At 50.1% G+C, this 18,402-nt stretch overlaps 1 protein-coding gene across 1 annotated transcript in view; it reads left to right on the forward strand.

Annotated features, from left to right (window-relative positions):
• Ephb1 (EPH receptor B1) overlaps positions 1-18,402 on the forward strand; it is a 108,431-nt gene that overhangs the window by 12,305 nt on the left and 77,724 nt on the right. The window contains exon 5 of the mRNA XM_013034659.1: positions 11,440-11,775. Within this exon, the coding sequence (XP_012890113.1) occupies positions 11,440-11,775 (336 nt within the window). The remainder of the gene's footprint in view (positions 1-11,439; positions 11,776-18,402) is intronic.

An 18,402-nucleotide genomic window follows, 5' to 3' on the forward strand; every position in this document is an offset into this window, starting at 1 on the left:
GAGAGAGAGAGGAAGGGAGGGGGAGAGAGAGAGAGGCTCCAGTTTTAACTAATTCCTGGTTTATGTGTGTGTGTGTGTGTGTGTGTGTGTGTGTGTGTGTGTATTGAGGGAAACGAAATGGGAAGGAGGAATTTATGAAGCCGGTGGAAATAGATAATTACGCCTTATAAAACTGCTGTCTGTGAAAAACTATGCAGAAGGAGAAGGACTGGTGTGAAAATAATTACCTTGTTACATTTCTGACCCCAAAAACAAGAAAAAAAAGAAACCAGAAAAACCCTCCTCCCCCCCTCCCCCGTCCCCCACATGATGGGAGATGTTTCTGACGGATCACAGAGACAAGCCGTGCTTGCTGGCTGGCTTGCTTCCACCGCAGAAATGGAATGAACTGAGGGCGCTGAGTCCCTAGGACCCTCTTGCTGTCCCCCCCCCCACCACATCAAAAGAGAAGGAGAGGAGGGTGGGGGGGGGAGGGCGGGGAGGACTCCTGACCTACACCAGAGGGGCGCAGGGAAGCCCAACCACCAGAGCAGAGGCTTCGAGTTTGGCCCCCGAATCTGGGGGGCAAGTTCCAGTATCATTTGGTTTCGTGTTTTTTGTTTTGTTCTGTAATCCTCCCTGCTCGGGAGGCTGAGATCGGAGGACTGACATGGAAGTCCAGCCCAGGTAGGCAATTCGGAGAGACCCGTGCATCCGTGCAATTCACCAGCAAAAGGCCGGAAGCAGAGCTGTGGCACAAGCGGTAGAGCGCTAGCTAACCTTAAGAGAAAAAGCTAAGAGGCCCAAGCCCCGCCACCAACACACACAAAAAAAACAAAAACCATAGAGCTGCTTCAAGGTTAGCTGTTATCTTTTGCCAACCAGAGCTTGACTAAAAGATACAGGATAGCCACCACCTCTGGGTTTTGGTTTTTGTTCTTTGGTGGTTGATTTTCAGGTAAGAGTCTCAGAAGCCTGGCGCGGGTGGCTCACGCCTGTCATCCTAGCTACCCAGGAGGCTGAGATCTGAGGATCGCCGTTCAAAGCCAACCCTGGGCAAGGGACATGCATGAGACTCTGATCTCCAATGAACCACCAGAAAACCAGAAGTGGCGCTGTGGCTCAAAGTGGTAAGAGCACTCGCCTTGCATGCAAACGCTCAGGAACAGCATTCAGGCCCTGAGTTCAAGCCCCATGATTGATCCTTAGATTACACTGACTCCATAAACCTATGTTTTATGATTGATCCTTAGATTACGCTGACTCCATAAACCTATGTTTTAGTGGAGTCTGTGTATTTTCCCATGGCCTGGCCAGGTTTGTATCTCTATAATAAGCTCTCTTTTGATTTCTTTTTTTGGTACTGGGGATAGAACCCTGAACAATGCGCTCTGCCACTGAGCTACATCCCAGGCCTCTTGTTAACTTTTCTTTTGGGGGGAAAGCGAAGAGAGGTACTGGTTCTGGGGCTCAAACTCAGGACCTGAGCACTGTCCTGAGCTTTTTCAAACCAAGGCTAGCCCTCTACCCCGTGAACCACAGCTCCGCAAACCAAGGCTAGCCCTCTACCCCGTGAACCACAGCTCCGCAAACCAAGGCTAGCCCTCTACCCCGTGAACCACAGCCCCGCTTCCACTCCAAGCTCTTTCCCCTCAGGGCAAGTGTGTTGCTTGACTCCAGGAGGCAGATCACTATGTTGAGATGACCCGGGCCCCTCAGGCTGGACCATGAAAGGCCGCGTTTCATTGGTTAGGACCGTTCCCTGTGCTCTCCTGGCCTCCCAGCTGGGATGATGAAAGGCCAGGTCTCATTGGTTAAGACTGCTCATGCGCTCCCTCCACAAGGTAGCCAGGGAAGGTACCTTCCCCGGACAAGGAAGAGAGCGGAGACTGAGATCGGAGCTGCGTTAGCGGCCTCTGCCAAGTTCTACCATTCAGGCTGATTCCAGTGTTTCCGTAATATAAACAACCGCACTGCCAAAAATGGCTCAGACATCTTGGGATGCCTGTGTTTGCCTAGAAATAGAATTGCTGAGTGATGGGGTGCCTACTCTTAGAAAGCCGGGTGATCCCACCAGGACTTTTCCATGTGTCTTGACCGGTGTTCACCTCTACCCCAGTGGGACACATCTCAGGCCCATGCTAGATGCCATCCGCACACCTGTGAGCTGCTTGTCCCTCGATGAGGATTTCCCTAATTGTGGGTGCCTGTTTTTAATGTCTGTTAACCGATTTATTTTGTCTTCTGAGAATGGCCTGTGAATGAGCTTTGCTTTTTTTTTTTCTATGTTGTTTTTCCCCCCCTATGTTTTCTATGTCTCTCTATCCTGGTATCAGCCCTATAATTACTATTTTTTTATTATCTTTAAATAGTTTTTACCAAGAGGTTGCAATTTGCCATGTCATGCTTATTTTTAATTCCATTTATGGTGACTTTTGGGGGGGCATATTGATGTTTTTAGTTTTTGCACTCAAATATGCCCATTTATTTGTTTTGAGTTTTGGAGATTTCTGTCTTGGCTTTTTCCCCTAGGTTTTATTCACTCTAGGGTATAAAAGTACTCTCACTTTTTCTCTGTGTGTGTGCGTGCGCACCTACGTGCATGTATGTGTGTGTGTGTGTGTGTGTGTGTGTGTGTGTGTGTGTGCACCAGTTCTAGGATGAACTCAGGACCTTGCACTTTTATTTGGCTTTTTTGCTTCAGGTTGGTACTCTACCACTTGAGCCATACTCCACCTCCAGATTTGGGCTGGTTATTTGGGGATAAGAGTCTCATGTATGTTTCTGACCAAACTGTCTTTGAACTGTGATCCTCAGATCTCAGCCTCCTGAGCAGCTGGGGTTACAGGCGTGAGCCACCGGCACCCAGCTACCTAATTTTTTTCTTTAATTCTTTGTAAGATGTTTATGCTTTGTACCTTCCTTTTTCTGGAGTTTATCCTTGTATAGGATGTGATCCTGGTGAAATCACCCCTTTTCTTGTAGGCCAAATGCCTGTTTAGCCCATCTGCTTTCCCATTGTTTGTTGGGTCTGTACTGGCATCCATTCTAAATACTCTTAGAGATGGTAGCTTTATGATCTACCACATATAAACCAAGTCTTCATAGATTATTCATTCTCAGAAGTCTTCTCCATTATTAAACACTTCTTTTTTGTTTCCTTTTCAAGAGAGAGCAGATTGGGCATATTGTATTAAATAATCCTATTAAGTCAGGACTCAGATTGCACCAAATGTGCAAATGGCTATAGAGGTAACGATTGTCTTTACGATGTTGAATCTTCACCTTCAGGTACATAGAATTCAAGTTTTTCCTTTTTTCTTTTTTTTTTTTTTTGGTCGTTCATAGGGCCTGATCTCTGGGCCTGGGCGCTGTCCCTCAGCTCTTCAGCTCAAGGCGAGCACTCTACCACTTGAGCCACAGCGCCACTTCAGTCTTTTTTCTGCTTATGTGGGGCTGAGGAATCGAACCCAGGGCCTCACGCGTGCATGGCAAGCGCTCTACCACTGAGCCACCTCCCCAGCCCATCTTTTTTTTTTAATGCCGTTCCATGAGGTGTTACATTTGTCTCCAAACCCTTACGGACGTAGTCCTTGAGAGTTGATGCTGGGTATTTTAAGAGGTTGGTGGCTAATGTGCATAGGGACTTTTCATTATCTTTTCAGACAAGCCGTGGTACCTGACAGATGACTAATGGGAGGAGCGGTGAGCTTTTCTCTCCCAGAGGAATCCAGGCAGTAAGGGCTACGGGTGGACGCGGGGACACGTTCCTCCCTCAACTTCCCTTCCAAGGGTCTGTGTGCCGAGGAAGTGTCAGACCCCAGACTCGGTGTCTGAGGTGATCCATGGGCTCCCCGGGGAAACCTTCCTTCCCACCCTTGGGTTTCCTAATGCCTTTCTGTACACGTTTGGTTCTCCATCACAGCGACTTGAGAAAACAAACCGACAAGAAGGAAAGGTTAAACTCCGCGGACTATTTGGGAGGTTTCAGTACCTCGTCGGCCGTGTTCCATGGCTGGAGGTTCGGGGAGGAGAATCCAGGCAGAGAGGGAAAGTGCTCCCCTCTGGGCTCTCCACACCCGGCGGGGTCCCCTCCACGTTAGTGTCAGGTCTTGGTGACTCCCGCGTCGCTCAGAGTGAAGGCAGGAAGCGTGGCTGACTGATCCTCTCCAATTGCTTCTCAGTCTGATCGAGTTGACAGTCAAGAGCCACCCTCGCAGCTCCCTTGATCTTGGAACTGTTGGCCTCGGGAACCCTGGGTGTTTTCTGTGTAGGTGCAAAGAGACGGCACGTGTTGCTTTTATAATGACACAGAGCTGCGCCGGGAATATTCTTCCATGTATTCGCCGGGAATATTCTTCCATGTATTCCCCGGGAGCACAGGATGCGTACGCAAGAATATTTAACCCCTACCGCTGTTCGGTGGTGCGTCATCTCCCGAAAGATAGAGAATTGTGATGATGGTTAGAAGAATATTCTGTTGTCTGGGACATAGGGTTCTTGATCATTTATGATGATAATGATGATTATTATTGGAAAGGCCAGGCCTGTTCTGGGGCTCAGACTCGGGGTCTAGGCCCTGTCCCTTAGTTCTTGCTGCTCAAGACTGGTGCTCTACCACTTGAGCCACCGTTCCAGCCTTTTGGCGGGAACAGCAGCTCCCCCCCCCCAGGATGTGGCCCGAGCACAGCCACGGGCATCGTTCTAATGGGATGCACTGATTTCCCAGGCCACGGGGGGGGGGTGTCGGTTCCCCCAAGGGATTCCACAGCCCCTCGGAAAACCTTGTCTCTCGGGCCTCGGCTCAAGACCGTTCGGAAGGACTGTCTTCTCAGAAAGCGGAGTCTACAACTCCCTCTCCCCCCCCAGATAATTAGCTCTATTAAAGGAGGAGAAAACAAGAAGTGCTTCTGTACAAACACTGGTATTTGGTGAAATGTGTAACGCTCGGCTAGCTGATGTTCCCGAATTCCCGCCCAGCAGGGTCTCTCCTTGTTTTGACTTATCATTTTCTTCTTATTACTAACTGTTATGATTAGGAGAATTGCCAGAGCCCGGGCCCCGGCGTTTCTAAGACCTTAATGAGCAACACGTGCAGACTTGCTCGCGGGCCTGGAGCTAGGGTTGGTTCTACTCCTAGAAGGGATGTAACGGAGAAGGATCCGCATGCGAGGTGACCCCCATCCTACACCTAGATGCTGATGGATGAGGCCTGTGCCCTAGGCCTATAGGGGGCCGGACCGCACACAAGCTGGTTCTATTGCTTCCCAGCAACCTGACTGCATCAAGTCGATTCTGTGTGTGTGTGTGTGTGTGTGTGTGTGTGTGTGTGTGTATGTGCGTATGTGCGTGTGTGCATGCTAGTAGTGGGGGCTGGAACTCAGGACTGGATGTTATTCCTTAGCTTTTTCACTCAGAGCCACACTTCTCCCTTCTGGCTTCTTGCTGGTTAATCGAAGATCAGAGTCTTTTAGAACCTGGCGCAGGAGGCTCCCGCCTATCATCCTAGCTACTCAGGAGGCTGAGATCTGAGGATTGCGGTTCAAAGCCAGCCCGGGCAGGAGAGACCGTGAGACTCCTATCTCCAATAAACCACCAGAAAACCGGAAGTGGCGCTTGTAGCTCAAGTGGTAGAGCGCTCACCTTGAACAGAAGAGCTGAGGGACAGCACCCAGGCCCAGAGTTCAAGCCCCACAATTGTAAACAAACAAAAATCTCTTGGATTTGTCTCCCTAGGCTGGCTTTGGACCTAGATCCTCAGAATCTCAGCTTCCTGAGTAGTTAGGATGCCAGGTATGAGCCAACAGTGTCCAACAAAGAACCTTCTTCTTTACTCCTCTAGCTTACTGTGCTATCTGCTCAGCGTCCGTTTTAGGGGAAAGGGTTAGGAATGAGCCATGCAGGACACCTAACGGTCAAGATTCCTGAGTGTAGTCAGTCGTGACCACGTAAAAGGTGTAACATTCTCCCTACGTAGAAGAGTCGGCATCCTAGTCTGGGAAGATGACTGTGGTCTGCAGGTTACAAGTCGTAGAGAGGAGAAACAGGAAGTGGTGTTAGGGGTGAGGACCAGCTCTCCCAAAGGAGGGTTCTCGCTGGCACCCCGCCAGAATAAATTTCCATGGGCAGAATCTGAAAGGAGAAAGTTGACGGCTGCTGGCGACTCAGGAGGCTGAGATCTGAGGGTCTAAGTTCGAAGCCAACCTGAGCAGGCGAATTGAAGAGACTCTTATCTCCAGTTCACCAGTAAGAAGCCGGTAGTGGGGTGGGAGGGAGGCGGGAGGCGGGGGGGGGAGCACAAATGCAGTGGTAAAGCATCAGCCTTGAACAAAACAGCTAAGCAAGAGCATGAGGCCCAGAGTTTGAGCCCCAGATTATGAAGGAGAATGGAGACCAGACATCTTGTCAGAGTCGGGCTTCCTCTTAGGAAATGGGAAGAGGTACCCCCCCCCTCACACACACACACATGAGCCCAGGTGTTGGAGCCATTCTGGAGACATGCCTTTCTCAGGTATAATTTCTGGGCCTCGGTTCCCCGGGGCGGGGCGGGGGGTGTACAGACTGGAACAGAGAACCTCCAAGATGTCTGTCTGAGGGAGACCTTGCAGACAAGACCCCTCCCCACCCCCACCTTGGGCATCACATCTAGGTACACCTGTCTTCACCCCCCTCCCACACATCTGCAATACTTTGTATCTGCCTTGTTCACTTATATCCTTAAGTTATGCACCTGCTGAGTTCCTTCCCCTCCCCCCCCCAGATGTGGAGCATCTGAGCTCCCCAATATAGATAGCTCCCATATCTTCAGTAGGCTTAGCACAGTTGTAGATACCAAAGGTCCACTACTGGGGAAAAAAAAAGCGGGTTGAAATAGATCAATCTTAATTAGATGTGTGGGTTCCAGATGTTTCAGTAATGACAATACTAATACTGTTAATAATAGCAACTGACGTGACTTAATTCCTCTGTTTATCAACCATGGGCTATACCATTTGGGTGTACGATCTCATTAATTTCCTTCTCCCCCCCCCCTTTTCCTTCGGAACTGCTGTTTTTCAGATGAGTCTTAGAAGTGTGCTTGCTCGAGGATTGTCGGCGAGGTTGCCGTAATCTGTCAGGAGCGGGGTGGGAGGTCGTGGGTTGGTTGCAGGGGACTGTGAATGTACCCTTGGTCCACCAACTGTGTGTGCCTTCAAGTCCCGGCTCACAGTATCTGAACGAAAGCCTTCCTGCCTTTTAGCAGATTCTGAGTCACACAAAGCTGGCAACAGATGTGTTTGTGTGTCGGGGGAGGCGAGAGGGCATCTCTGTCCCAGTGGCACAACCCCCGGGGGGGGGGTCTTCCAGGAAGGTATTACTTCATCATTACTCATCTTCCTCACCAGTTCCCCTTGGGGAAAGGGGAGGGGATGTCTAAGAATTCCATTGTGGCCATAGCAATGCACAAAGTTAGCAGGGCCAGCCTACCCAGCACCTCGTACCAACGTGGAATTCATGTCTAAATTCGGAGACTGGAAGGTTGGCTTTATTAAGATTCCCGACAAAGGAATCCACTTTGGGGGCTTACCAATCTTCAGCAGATTCCCCCCACCTCCCCGCTTCCTCCCCCCCCCCATGATTACTCAAGAGTGTATTATTGCCAACTTAATGCCTACAAATATACTCTCCTGCTTCCTGCCACCCACTCTGCCTCCTCATTCTTTCTTGCTTTTATAAACTCATGTGGCCAAAACCAGATTCAGATTCAGGAAGATTCTATCCCAAGCTCGCAACGCTTGGGCTGCCCTCTGGACGGCTCCACAAGGATCATACTTCACCCTCCGAAGCCACTATGACAACCATGTCCCCTGCGGCTCCGACCTCTCTCAGGTACTCCTGAGGGCTTTAGGAGCGCCCATCCCCAGAAAATCGGGATCCTTCACGGCCTCCTCCTGCTCCCAAGTGGAAAATCACAGCTCAACACTTCCCTCCCATCCTTCACTGGGACTGGATTTCCCTAGCCCTCTTCACAGAACATGTTCATCAGTAGTAACCGTGGCAACAGATCAGACAGGCTTCAAAAGAAAAAGCCTGTCTGTGTGTAATTAAGGAAAAGGAGGAAGCAGCCGTGAGAACAGGGAGCTCAGACAAGGGGTCTGTGGTGCTGTGTCCTTGGTGCTTGGCCATCACCAAAGGCGCTTTTGTTGACGCAGAGAGAGCAGATTTTCTTCCTCCCTTCTGGCCTCCCTTTCTCCCTCCTCCCCTTTTCTTTTCTTTTTAAAAACCTCCTTCCCGGGGAATGTTGCTGGGGTCCCACAGATTCCGGACTGATTGAGAGTCTCTGCAAAAGAGTAGGGCCTGAAACCGAGCAAAAGGGGCAGAAAGTAACCCTAGCATCTTCCTCTAAGGGGGAATTTCTACCAGGGCCAGACCTGCTATGGTCAGGCTCTTCATTGCGTCTGGAGAGAGGCCGGTCGGCCTGCCCGTGGGAACGTGCCCATCTCTCGGAGCACAAGCACACAGGCACTGGGAGTGGTTACTGCAGGTCGAAGCCCGAGCAGGTCTGATCTGGAACCTGCCTTCTGGGAATGAGGGACAGATCTCAACCTGGCTGGTATCTGTGAAGGCCAGCCAGGATCGTGTGACCTCACAGCACTGATTCTTACCTGAAATTAATGCCTTTTTTTCCCCCCGGTGGTGGGAGAAACAGCCCCCACGATACTGGAAGATGGCCAGTCCTGTTGTTGTTTTCTGCTTCTCAGGGGGCTTAGAAGAGTGCAAGGAAGATTTTTCAAGGAGTGTATGCAAAAAAAAAAAAAAAGGTGAAGGGAAGGAAGGAGGGAGGGATGAAGGGGAGGAAGGAAAAAAGGAGGAGGAAGACCAAGGAAGGAAGGCAGGAAGGAAAGACGGAATATGAGGTCCCAGTCATTGTGGCTAGAACCCTTTACCACAAAGGGGGCAGTGGGGGGGAGGGGAACGCACCGCAGGGCCCATTCTCCTTGCTCTGTAGGTCTAGACTCTCAGGAAAGGCCTTTCCATGTCTGTGTTTGCTCACTGGAGGAAAAGGATCCCATCCACCCACCCTTGGATGCAACCACCCCGGCCCGTCCCCACGTGTAACACAGACACACACACACTCCCCATCCCCCTCCCCCTCTCTCCCCTTCCCCCTCTCTTCCCTTCCCCCTCTCTCCCCTTCTCCCTCTCTCCCCTTCCCCCTCTCCCCCTCTCTCTCCCCCTTAGAAGCACCCATGAGTTCCGGAGAGGCCTTTGATTGTTTCCCCGGGAACCCAGTTTCTAAATAATCCCAGGAATGAAGTCTTCCCCGAACCCCTTTGCTTTTCCCTTTCTGAGCAACTGGAAGCAAAAATGAACAGACAGGAAGCCACCAGATCTGGGTGGCAGCTCCCAGGCTACCAAGATGTCTCCAAACCAGTTTTTTGTTGTTGTGGTGGTGGTTGGTCATGGGGCTTGAACTCTGGGCCTGGGCGCTGTCCCTCAGCTCTTCAGCTCAAGGCGAGCGCTCTACCACTTGAGCCACAGCACCACTTGCGGTTTTTTGAGTGGGTCATTGGAGATAAGAGTCTCACAAGCATTCCTGCCTGGCTTTGAACAGTGATCCTCAGATCTTAGCCTCCTGAGTAGCTAGGATGACAGGCGTGAGCCACTGGCACCTGGCTCGGTGGAGAATTCTTGAATGCCATTTTCAAGACTTCATGGTGGGGGGGGGGGAAAGCTTCCTGAATTCTGCCCCGTTGCAAATGCGTATCAACACCGCGCGTTTAGCTCGGACCTAATGGGCTTTATATAGCACAGTAGTGATTTTCTTTCATGTTTTAATGGAATCCGATTGAATATTTGCTCGCTGCTCTAGCCGCTTGCCAGCGCCTGATTCAACACCGTCTCTTCCCCCGCTGCCCCCCGACCTTGTTGTTATTCTCTGCTTCTGTACGTTGGCATTTGATTCCCGTCTCCAGCATGAACCGCTTTACACATGTCTCCCTTCAGCTGGCGACAGTCACGTGTGTGAATGCTGAATGCATTACTATCTGGAGAGAGGGCTCTGGCAGACCTGCCGTTTGGAAGGGAGGGGGAGGAGGAGGAGGAGGAAGAAGAGGAGGAGGAGGAGGAAGAAGAGGAGGAGGAGGAGGAAGAAGAAGAAGAGAAGGAGGAGGAGGAGGAGGAGGGGGTGGTGGTTGCTTCTGGGCAAGGTTCATTCCCATTCATCCCTTAGGCACCAGCCTGTTTTTAGGGATTGTTTCTCTACCTTAATCTTGAAATGCCCCCCCCGCTCCCCCCCCCACCGTGACTATTCACCGCAACACCTCGCTCTCTTACAAAGTAGTAGCTTTCCAGAAGCCGTTCCCAGGTCTATGGGACCACCGAAGAGAGCTGTCCAGAAGGAGGGCACCATGCTCCCTGAGTCCCGGCGAGCCCAGCTTCTTTGCCCGAGGAGTCAGACACGCTGGGGAGCCAGCCCGCGGCCCGGCGGGCTTCCAAGGTGGCTTCATTTCGTACACACCACGTCATCTGCAGCCAGCTTCCTCTGTGAACTTCAGTGTGCCTCCGGATGCCCATTCTGTCTTCCTAGTAGGAGTCTTGACTGAGGGTGTGCTTGGCATATGTGTGTAAGATGGGGTCATGCGTTGAGTGCGTCCACGTGCGTTCCGACATGTCTCCTGTATCTTGGGGCAGTTGTGTGAGCCTCTCCTGTCCAGCCTTTCCTTCTGGCCTTGGTACCCCAAAGTGTGTGCCCTGTGGAGGTTCACACCTGCTTCGGTGCTCCGTGACACCCCACGTGGCCCTGCAAGCACCAAACAGATGTCACGTTGTAGTTTGGGGGGGACAGAAATAAACCCCGCTGCTCACATCCTTCCGTTGACTCCTCTGGTCAAAAATAAAGCATCTGTGGGGATGATTGACAGAGGAGTTTGGGATAGGTTCTTTTCACACCCAAGAAGATTTGAGGTGTGCGTGCATGCACGTGTGCATGCATGCGTGTGTGCGCATACGCACACTCACGTTGTGCTGGTACTGTGGCTTGAATTCAGAGTCTCATACTCTTACTTGGCTTTCAGCTCAAGAGTGGCACTCCGACCACCTGAGCTCTACTTCCAGCTTTTTTTTTTTTTTGTCGGCCATGGGGCTTGAACTCTGGGCCTGGGCGCTGTCCCTCAGCTCTTCAGCTCAAGGCGAGCGCTCTACCACTTGAGCCACAGCGCCGCTTCCTGTTTTCTAAGTGGTTTATTGGCGATAAGAGTCTCACGGACTTTCCTGCCCAGGCTGGCTTTGAACCACGATCCTCAGATCTCAGCCTCTGGAGGCGCTAGTAAGATGACAGCTGCATGCGTGGCAGTAGAGCGGGTGCGCTTACGGTTAAAGAAGGGGATGGACGAAAGGGATCGGGTCACCAGCGGCCGCCCAGAGACGCCGTGGCGGTGTCCGGCCTCACCGGCTCTTTCGGTGTGTCTCCCTCTCCAGGTGTCCCCTCGGGTCCCCGAAACGTCATCTCTATCGTCAACGAGACGTCGATCATTTTGGAGTGGCACCCTCCGAGGGAGACGGGCGGGCGGGACGACGTGACCTACAACATCATTTGCAAGAAGTGCCGGGCGGACCGCCGCAGCTGCTCCCGCTGCGATGACAACGTGGAGTTCGTGCCCCGGCAGCTGGGCCTGACCGAGTGTCGAGTCTCCATCAGCAGCCTCTGGGCCCACACCCCCTACACCTTCGACATCCAAGCCGTCAACGGCGTCTCCAGCAAGAGCCCCTTCCCCCCCCAGCACGTCTCGGTCAACATCACCACCAACCAGGCCGGTAAGCCCCCCGGACACGGCTGCGGGCCTCGTGCGTCTCGGGCGGTGGGGGTGGCTGGGCTCGGTGGGAGGGGTGACATTGCCTGACATTGCCTGATACCCTTCTCCATCGGTCTTTGGGCCCCGCCTCCCGCCAGGGGCCGGGCCTGTGTGGCCGTGGAGTGGGAGGAGTCTGTGGTAGTGTGCCAGAGCCTAGAGCGTTGTCTCCGGCCCAGCACAAGAGCAGAGACGATGTCCACGTTAGAGCAGGACCTTTGTGCTCCGCATCCAACCAGGCTTTCAAGACATGCTGTTTTGGAAAGGTGGACGGGGGCGTGGACAGATCGATGGATGGAGGGACCGATGGATGGAGGGACGGATGGATGGATGGATGGATGGATGGATGGATGAGTGGGTGGACAGACATCTGGACAGCTGGAACTTCAGAATGGAAAATTCAAAGCAATTGCCCCCAAATCATATGCTAAAGGCCATACTATCTCCATGGGTCTTTTTTTTGTGTGTTTTTTTTGGTTTCTCTTTCAACGAAACCTCTGTGTTTCAAGAGGGAATCTCTCCTACTGGCTGGCACGGGTGCATGCTGCAGTGTCACGGAGACCTCATGTTGGTGGCCACAGATCTCGCCGCATGGCCGAGTGCATTCCTGCGGCACACCCCGACAGAACATACGCTTTCTTCTTCTCTGACTCTTCTGATCTCGTCTCTTGACCGTGTCTCACCCATCTGGCAACCCTCCCGAGAGGGGACACACGGGTAGTCGGACGCTGCCGGCCTCCCTCCAGCGACGCTCATTCGCGGAAGGACTCGTGGGGACATACACGGCAGCGTTTCCCAAGCTTGGCATGCTGTAAACCCGTGGCCAGTACCAAGGGAGCCTCTCCCCCCACCCCACTCCCCTGCACCCGTACCACGCTGCAGAGGGCAAATGCACATCGCTTCTGCGGGCGATGGAGGCTGGGGGCAGTGGAGCGTGATCTTGGAATTATGGATTGGTCTCAATCAACACATCCTAGATGGACAGCTTGTTAGTCAAGTAGCAAGAGTTAACTCTCCCTCTCTCTCTCTCTTTCTCTTCTTGACTTCCCCTTTCCTGCTCGATCCTTTTCTCTTCCTCCTCACCCCGTTCCTAGACTTTTCAGCCTCTTTTAATACCAGGCATCTTTGATGACAGATGATTCTTGGGGGGGGGGGAGGGTTTCAGCTGTCAGAGCTGAGAAGAAAAAAAAGGTGTGATAGAGCAAAGCTGTCCAGATGGCTGTGTTGTGTGTGTGTGTGTGTGCGTGTGTGCGCATACGCGTGCATCCATGTTCGTGTGGCATGTTTGTATGTGTGTGGTCACATGTTTGCATGCATGCCCGTAAAGTGAGGAAAATAAGGGGTGAGCATGTAGAAGCTTCCAGCTTGCCCTGGTGCCAATGGGGATAAAGGTGGGTCAGTCTGTCTTTTCCCAAGGAGAGGGGAACGGTAGGTAGTTGGTGCGCGGCAGCGTGGAACCCCCCACCCCACCTCCCCGGCTTTGTTAGCCATGCTTCCCTTGGAGAGTTGAAGGCAGAAAACCGGTGGAAATATTTTAGTGTCCCGGCTTCTGGGAATAACAGTCTTGCCAGGCTGTCACGTTATGCTGGGCTTGGCTGTCTCCCTCCCCCATATCCCCCCTTCTCTCTCTCCCTCCCTTGTCCCCTTTCTCTCTCTCTCTCTCTCCCTCCCTTCCTTTCCCCCTTCTCTCTTTCTCCCTCTCTCTCAGCATGTGCGAATAAACCTGCCACTTACATCAGTTTGCTTTTTACTTTCTCCCCCCCTCCCTTCCCTTCCCTTCCCCTGCCATTCCCCAAGCCTGCCCATCTGCTTGGCCTGCCATCTGTAACTTCCTGGGCTACTGTGGGGGGGGGGAGCTTAAGGACCCAGGGCTCTTGGAAGGGGACCCCCGTGTCACCACTGTTGGATATATCAGTTTCTATCCCCACCCAACCCCCCCCAAACCTCCCTCCTGTCCTTTGTTCTCCTTGTAACAGGCCTTTCAGTCCTAATCTTCTGGCTTCGTGGTAGAAGCCTGCGTGATCACCCCCCAGTGCTATGATTTCTCTTTGGGTAACTCAGAAAGCTAATTATCAATGAGAAGAAGGATGTGATTGCTCTTTTGTGGTGCATTATTTTTTTAAAAAGTCAGGAATTGTGAATTGTTTGGATAAACCCTAAATGCAGTGAGGTCCGGTGAGGTCCGGGTCATCTCCCCCCCCCCCCCATATCCTGGCTTCACACGTGAGCCATGTAAGAGCCTGTGACCATCACTAACTTCATGTGTGGTCCATAAGTAGGCAGATGGCTGGTACACAATTTGACCCATAGCAATCAGATCATTACAGCGAACCTGTAAGAGTTCATTGAGTACCTGAAACTCCAACTCTGTCATGATTGGATACTGTTGGGTGGGACCTTACCCAGGAATAAGAGCGCTGGTGATGGTTAGAGCTATCTCCTGGTCTGCGTGTGTCCCGTGAGCTCATGAAGAATTCTGGAACATGTCACGCTCGTTTTGTCTTCATCATTAGCCAATGATGGGCAGCGTTGTTTCTCAGATAAGGAAGCCGAAGTGGAACGAGATATTGGATAATCTAAGGTGGAAGGAAAGCCTAGATCATCTAGGATGGGAGGAAGGTCAGCAGGGCACGCTGATTCTACCTTCCCACATCCTGTCCTCAAAGGGACTAATCCCTCTGAGATCCCCACTTTATAGTCCCTGAAAATAGATGTCTGTTCATGGGTGTAATGATGAGGGAAGAGTGTTTGGAGGTTCTGTAATGATCCTTCAGGTCACTGGACTCTTCACTCAGAAGCAAGCATGATTGTGTGCTATATACAATGAATTCTAGGCTGCCTTCTCCCCCTTGCGTTCCCTTCATCTATCCCATCTCCTGTGTTACACCTCCTCCCCCTTGCAAGTACCCATTTCCTGGTACTTATTTTATTGGGTTTTTGACTTCTTCTTTCTAAAGAATTACGCTATTTGAGCTCTCCATAGAGTCTATTATACGTCAGCTAATTCATTTGTAACCACTTGCATATCACCCAGTGCGTTTACTTATAGATTTATAGGCACATTTTGTCTGCCACGAATGAGGAAAACCATGCAACCTTTGTTTCTCTGGGTCCGGCTTGCTTCATGTAATATAATTTTTTTCAAGGCTTTCCATTTCCTTACGAATGCCAATATCATTCTTTCTGGTGGAGTAGAGTTCATATACATATATATATATGTTTATATCTCACATTTTCTTGATCCATTCATCCACTGAGGGGCATCTGGTCTGATTCCATGTCTTAGCTATGGTGACTAATACTGCAATGAACATGGTTGTACCGGTAGCTTTAGTGTGGCTTTGTTTGTGCTCTGTTGGATAAATGCCCAGGTGTGGAATTGATGGCAAATAGGGTAGTTCTATGTTTGTTTGTTTTTTTTGAGAAACCTCCTTACTGCTCTCCGAAGTGGTTGATCAAGTTTATATTCCCACCAACAGTGTGATAGAGTTGCCTTTTTGGCCATATGCTTGCCAGAATTGGTTATTGTTAGTTTTCTCGATAACAACCCATTCTAACTGGGGTAAGGTGGAATCTCAGTGTTGTTTTGATTTGCAAAATTAAGAAACATAAGGGAAGGGGTGGGTCAAAGGGGGAAGAAAACGTTGCAGGGAAAATACGGATCAAGATGCGTTGTATACATCAACTGCTTTGTTAAATGTCAAAAAAAATAATTGAATACATATCCTAAAAAAAGAAAAGTGAGGGAAGGGATGGGTAAAAGATGCTGGAAGGAGTTACACTGACCAAGATGCACTGTATTCATAAACTGCTTTGCCGGATGCCAACTCCTTCGTACAGCTACTTAAAGAGAATCAAACTATGCCAAAAGAAAGAAACAAAAATGACTGGGAAAACTATTAAAGGGTCTGACCAGTCGTAAAATGACTCCCAACCAGGGGTACAGGCATGACCCCTCAAAGGCCTTGTGTAATTTGGAAAATGTGCAGAGTAGATCTTTACCAAAGTTATATGGCAAAAACCAACAAAGGTCCCTACCATTTCTGAGCATCAACAGGGTGCCCACCCACCTAGAAAAATCCTTGGGAAAGATAGGAAGAGGACCGATGAAGAAATCAGGATGCGGGGTGCTTTTAGAACCTTCCTGGCATCTTCCAACCAGAAAATACTATTCCTGGGTTTCAGACTTAGGTTGGTGGTTATTTTATCCTCAGACAGATAAAAACGAAAAAGAGATCACCTTTCTGGTGGCACATGTCATTTATAAGCCCCTCTCTCAACTATTGCCTCGTAGCTGGGCCGTTTTCAGTTGTCAGAAAAAGAAAATGAATGACAAACTTCAGTTCTCTCTTCCGCTAACTAGACTGAGAGCATCAGAGTTGGTATCTGTGTGCGCGAGAGAGACCAGAAGAGAGCTTGGAAGAAAAAGAATGACTCCTAGCAATACATGATTTGGAATTATCCGAGCCGGAGAGAATGAAGGCAGAGGCCCATGAGGCCGGATACAGGAATGGAAAGCAAGCAGGCAGGACCAGGCATAGGGCAGTAAGGACTGGTAGGAATGGCAGGAAACGGACAAAACAGTCAGTGAGTGTAGCCAGCCCTTAGAACTGCCTGGTTTTATAAGCGGAAGCATCCAGATTTAAAATATTGACAACGGATTGGGGGGAAAAATTAATTTTTTAAGCACTTAAGAGCCAAACAAATCTAATTCTGGATTTGGCCCGCTGGCTATGGCTTTTGACCTCTGAGTTTGACATCTAATCTGATTCGCCCAGGCCTTAATGATGGGCTGCTGTGTTGTTCAGTAGTTTTGTTTTGTTTTTGTCGGTCGGTCATGGAGCTTGAACTCTGGGTCTGGGTGCTGTCCCTCAGCTCTTCAGCTCAAGGCCAGCGCTCCACCACTTGAGCCACAGCGCCACTTCTGGTTTTCTGAGTGGTTTATTGGAGATAATAGTCTCACAGACTTTCCTGACTAGGCTGGCTTCGAACTGTGATCCTCAGATCTCAGCCTCCTGAGTAGCTAGGGTGACAGGCGTGAGCCATTGACGCCCAGCTTGTTTCAGTCTTGTTCTATCTGGAGGCAGGCATCTTCTTGGCTTCTTAGTCTCATTGGAGGTGGGGGGGGGGGAGAATTCCTGGTGTTAGTTTTCCCTCTCTGTTCACTGCAGGACCAGAGCAAAGTTTCATAATTGCCATAATCCTTCATTTCTTGACTGTCCAAAGAAGACCATGATACCGGCTTCTGTGACAAATCAGTGACAAATAAGACAGTGGATGAAAACAAAAAAAAAATCTCTTGAGATTAGCATCATTTCCAAGAATATGACCAGTGTAGTCAGAGAGCAATTTGCTGAACTTTGTCTCCCTAGTCTGTTTTCCTCTCCCAAGTTTCTCAGTCTCTTTGTTCGGGGACTGACCTCATCTATATCTGATAGGAAACAGGTATCCATCCGGCCGTTCTGTGCTGAGAGGAATACGTACCAGAGGAGGGGAGGGACAAAGTCTGCATCCCAGTGAGCATCCCAGTAAACGTGGGCCCAGAGGAACACCTGTCTCCAGTGTATGTTTGGAGAAGCAACACATGAACTCCATCTGTATGATTTATATCCATTCATGGTGGCCTCCTGAGGTGCTGTGTGTGGCGTTCTATTCCTCATGTATACAACACAGACACAATCCTATTACCTAATCTCGTCTAAAAAAAGACCCCCCAAAATGGCCTTGCTTCCGTTAATAGCCATAAGCCCTCCTGATTGTCCATTGTTAAGGCATGTTTGAAGTTCCCAGACAATTAAGGTCACTCAGCTACACGCTTTCCCCGACAAAAGAATTACCCAGGCCATCGATTCCTCGGAATTTGTCGCCTAATTTGCATTATTCCTTGGTTAAATATAGTATTTGCATGCATAAAGAATAATCTTTGACTATGAAAAGGAATTTATGATATTGCAATATATTGAGCTCTTTGGAGGAAAGATATTATGTAAATCTCCAAATTAAATATTAAAACAATATTACACACTGCCTGTACGAGGCAGGAGGCGGGGGGAATATGTAGAGTGTTAAGATTCCCATATGCTAGAAACCAGTTCATTTCTCAAGGCTGGTCTCGTTGGAAATTAGCGGGGAGAATTTATTTCAGAGCAGAGCAAAGAATTTGGGGCAGAACTTAAAAAAAAAAAAAGGGACTGGGATGACTTTAAAGCAAACTTTGTGGTGGAGTGAATAGAGAAAGATTAAAAGCAAAACTTAGGCAAATGAGATTTTCACCGTTCCTAATTCAATTTCATAGCTCATTTCTTTGCTGTCTTCTCAGTGTTTGTTCTAGAAAGGTTATTTTTTTTTTTTTTTTACTGGTTCCTAAACCCTGGCATGGAGGAGGTACCTGGTAGCTTCGGAAGGGACCGTCCTGTGGGAGACCAGTCCGAGCTGTGTTATCGGTGGGGCCAAGATGGAAGCCTTGCTTCGGGCTAGCAGTATAGATTCCAGTCTCGGCAGCCTTGAGATTCTCCATGGCATAGTGAGCCCCCCTAAAACTAGATCCAGGGGTGAGGCACATAGAACCTTCAAATATGGATACATACATACA

This window comes from Dipodomys ordii, unplaced genomic scaffold, assembly GCF_000151885.1.
Source record: "Dipodomys ordii isolate 6190 unplaced genomic scaffold, Dord_2.0 Scaffold193, whole genome shotgun sequence".
Classification (NCBI taxonomy): Eukaryota; Metazoa; Chordata; class Mammalia; order Rodentia; family Heteromyidae; genus Dipodomys; species Dipodomys ordii.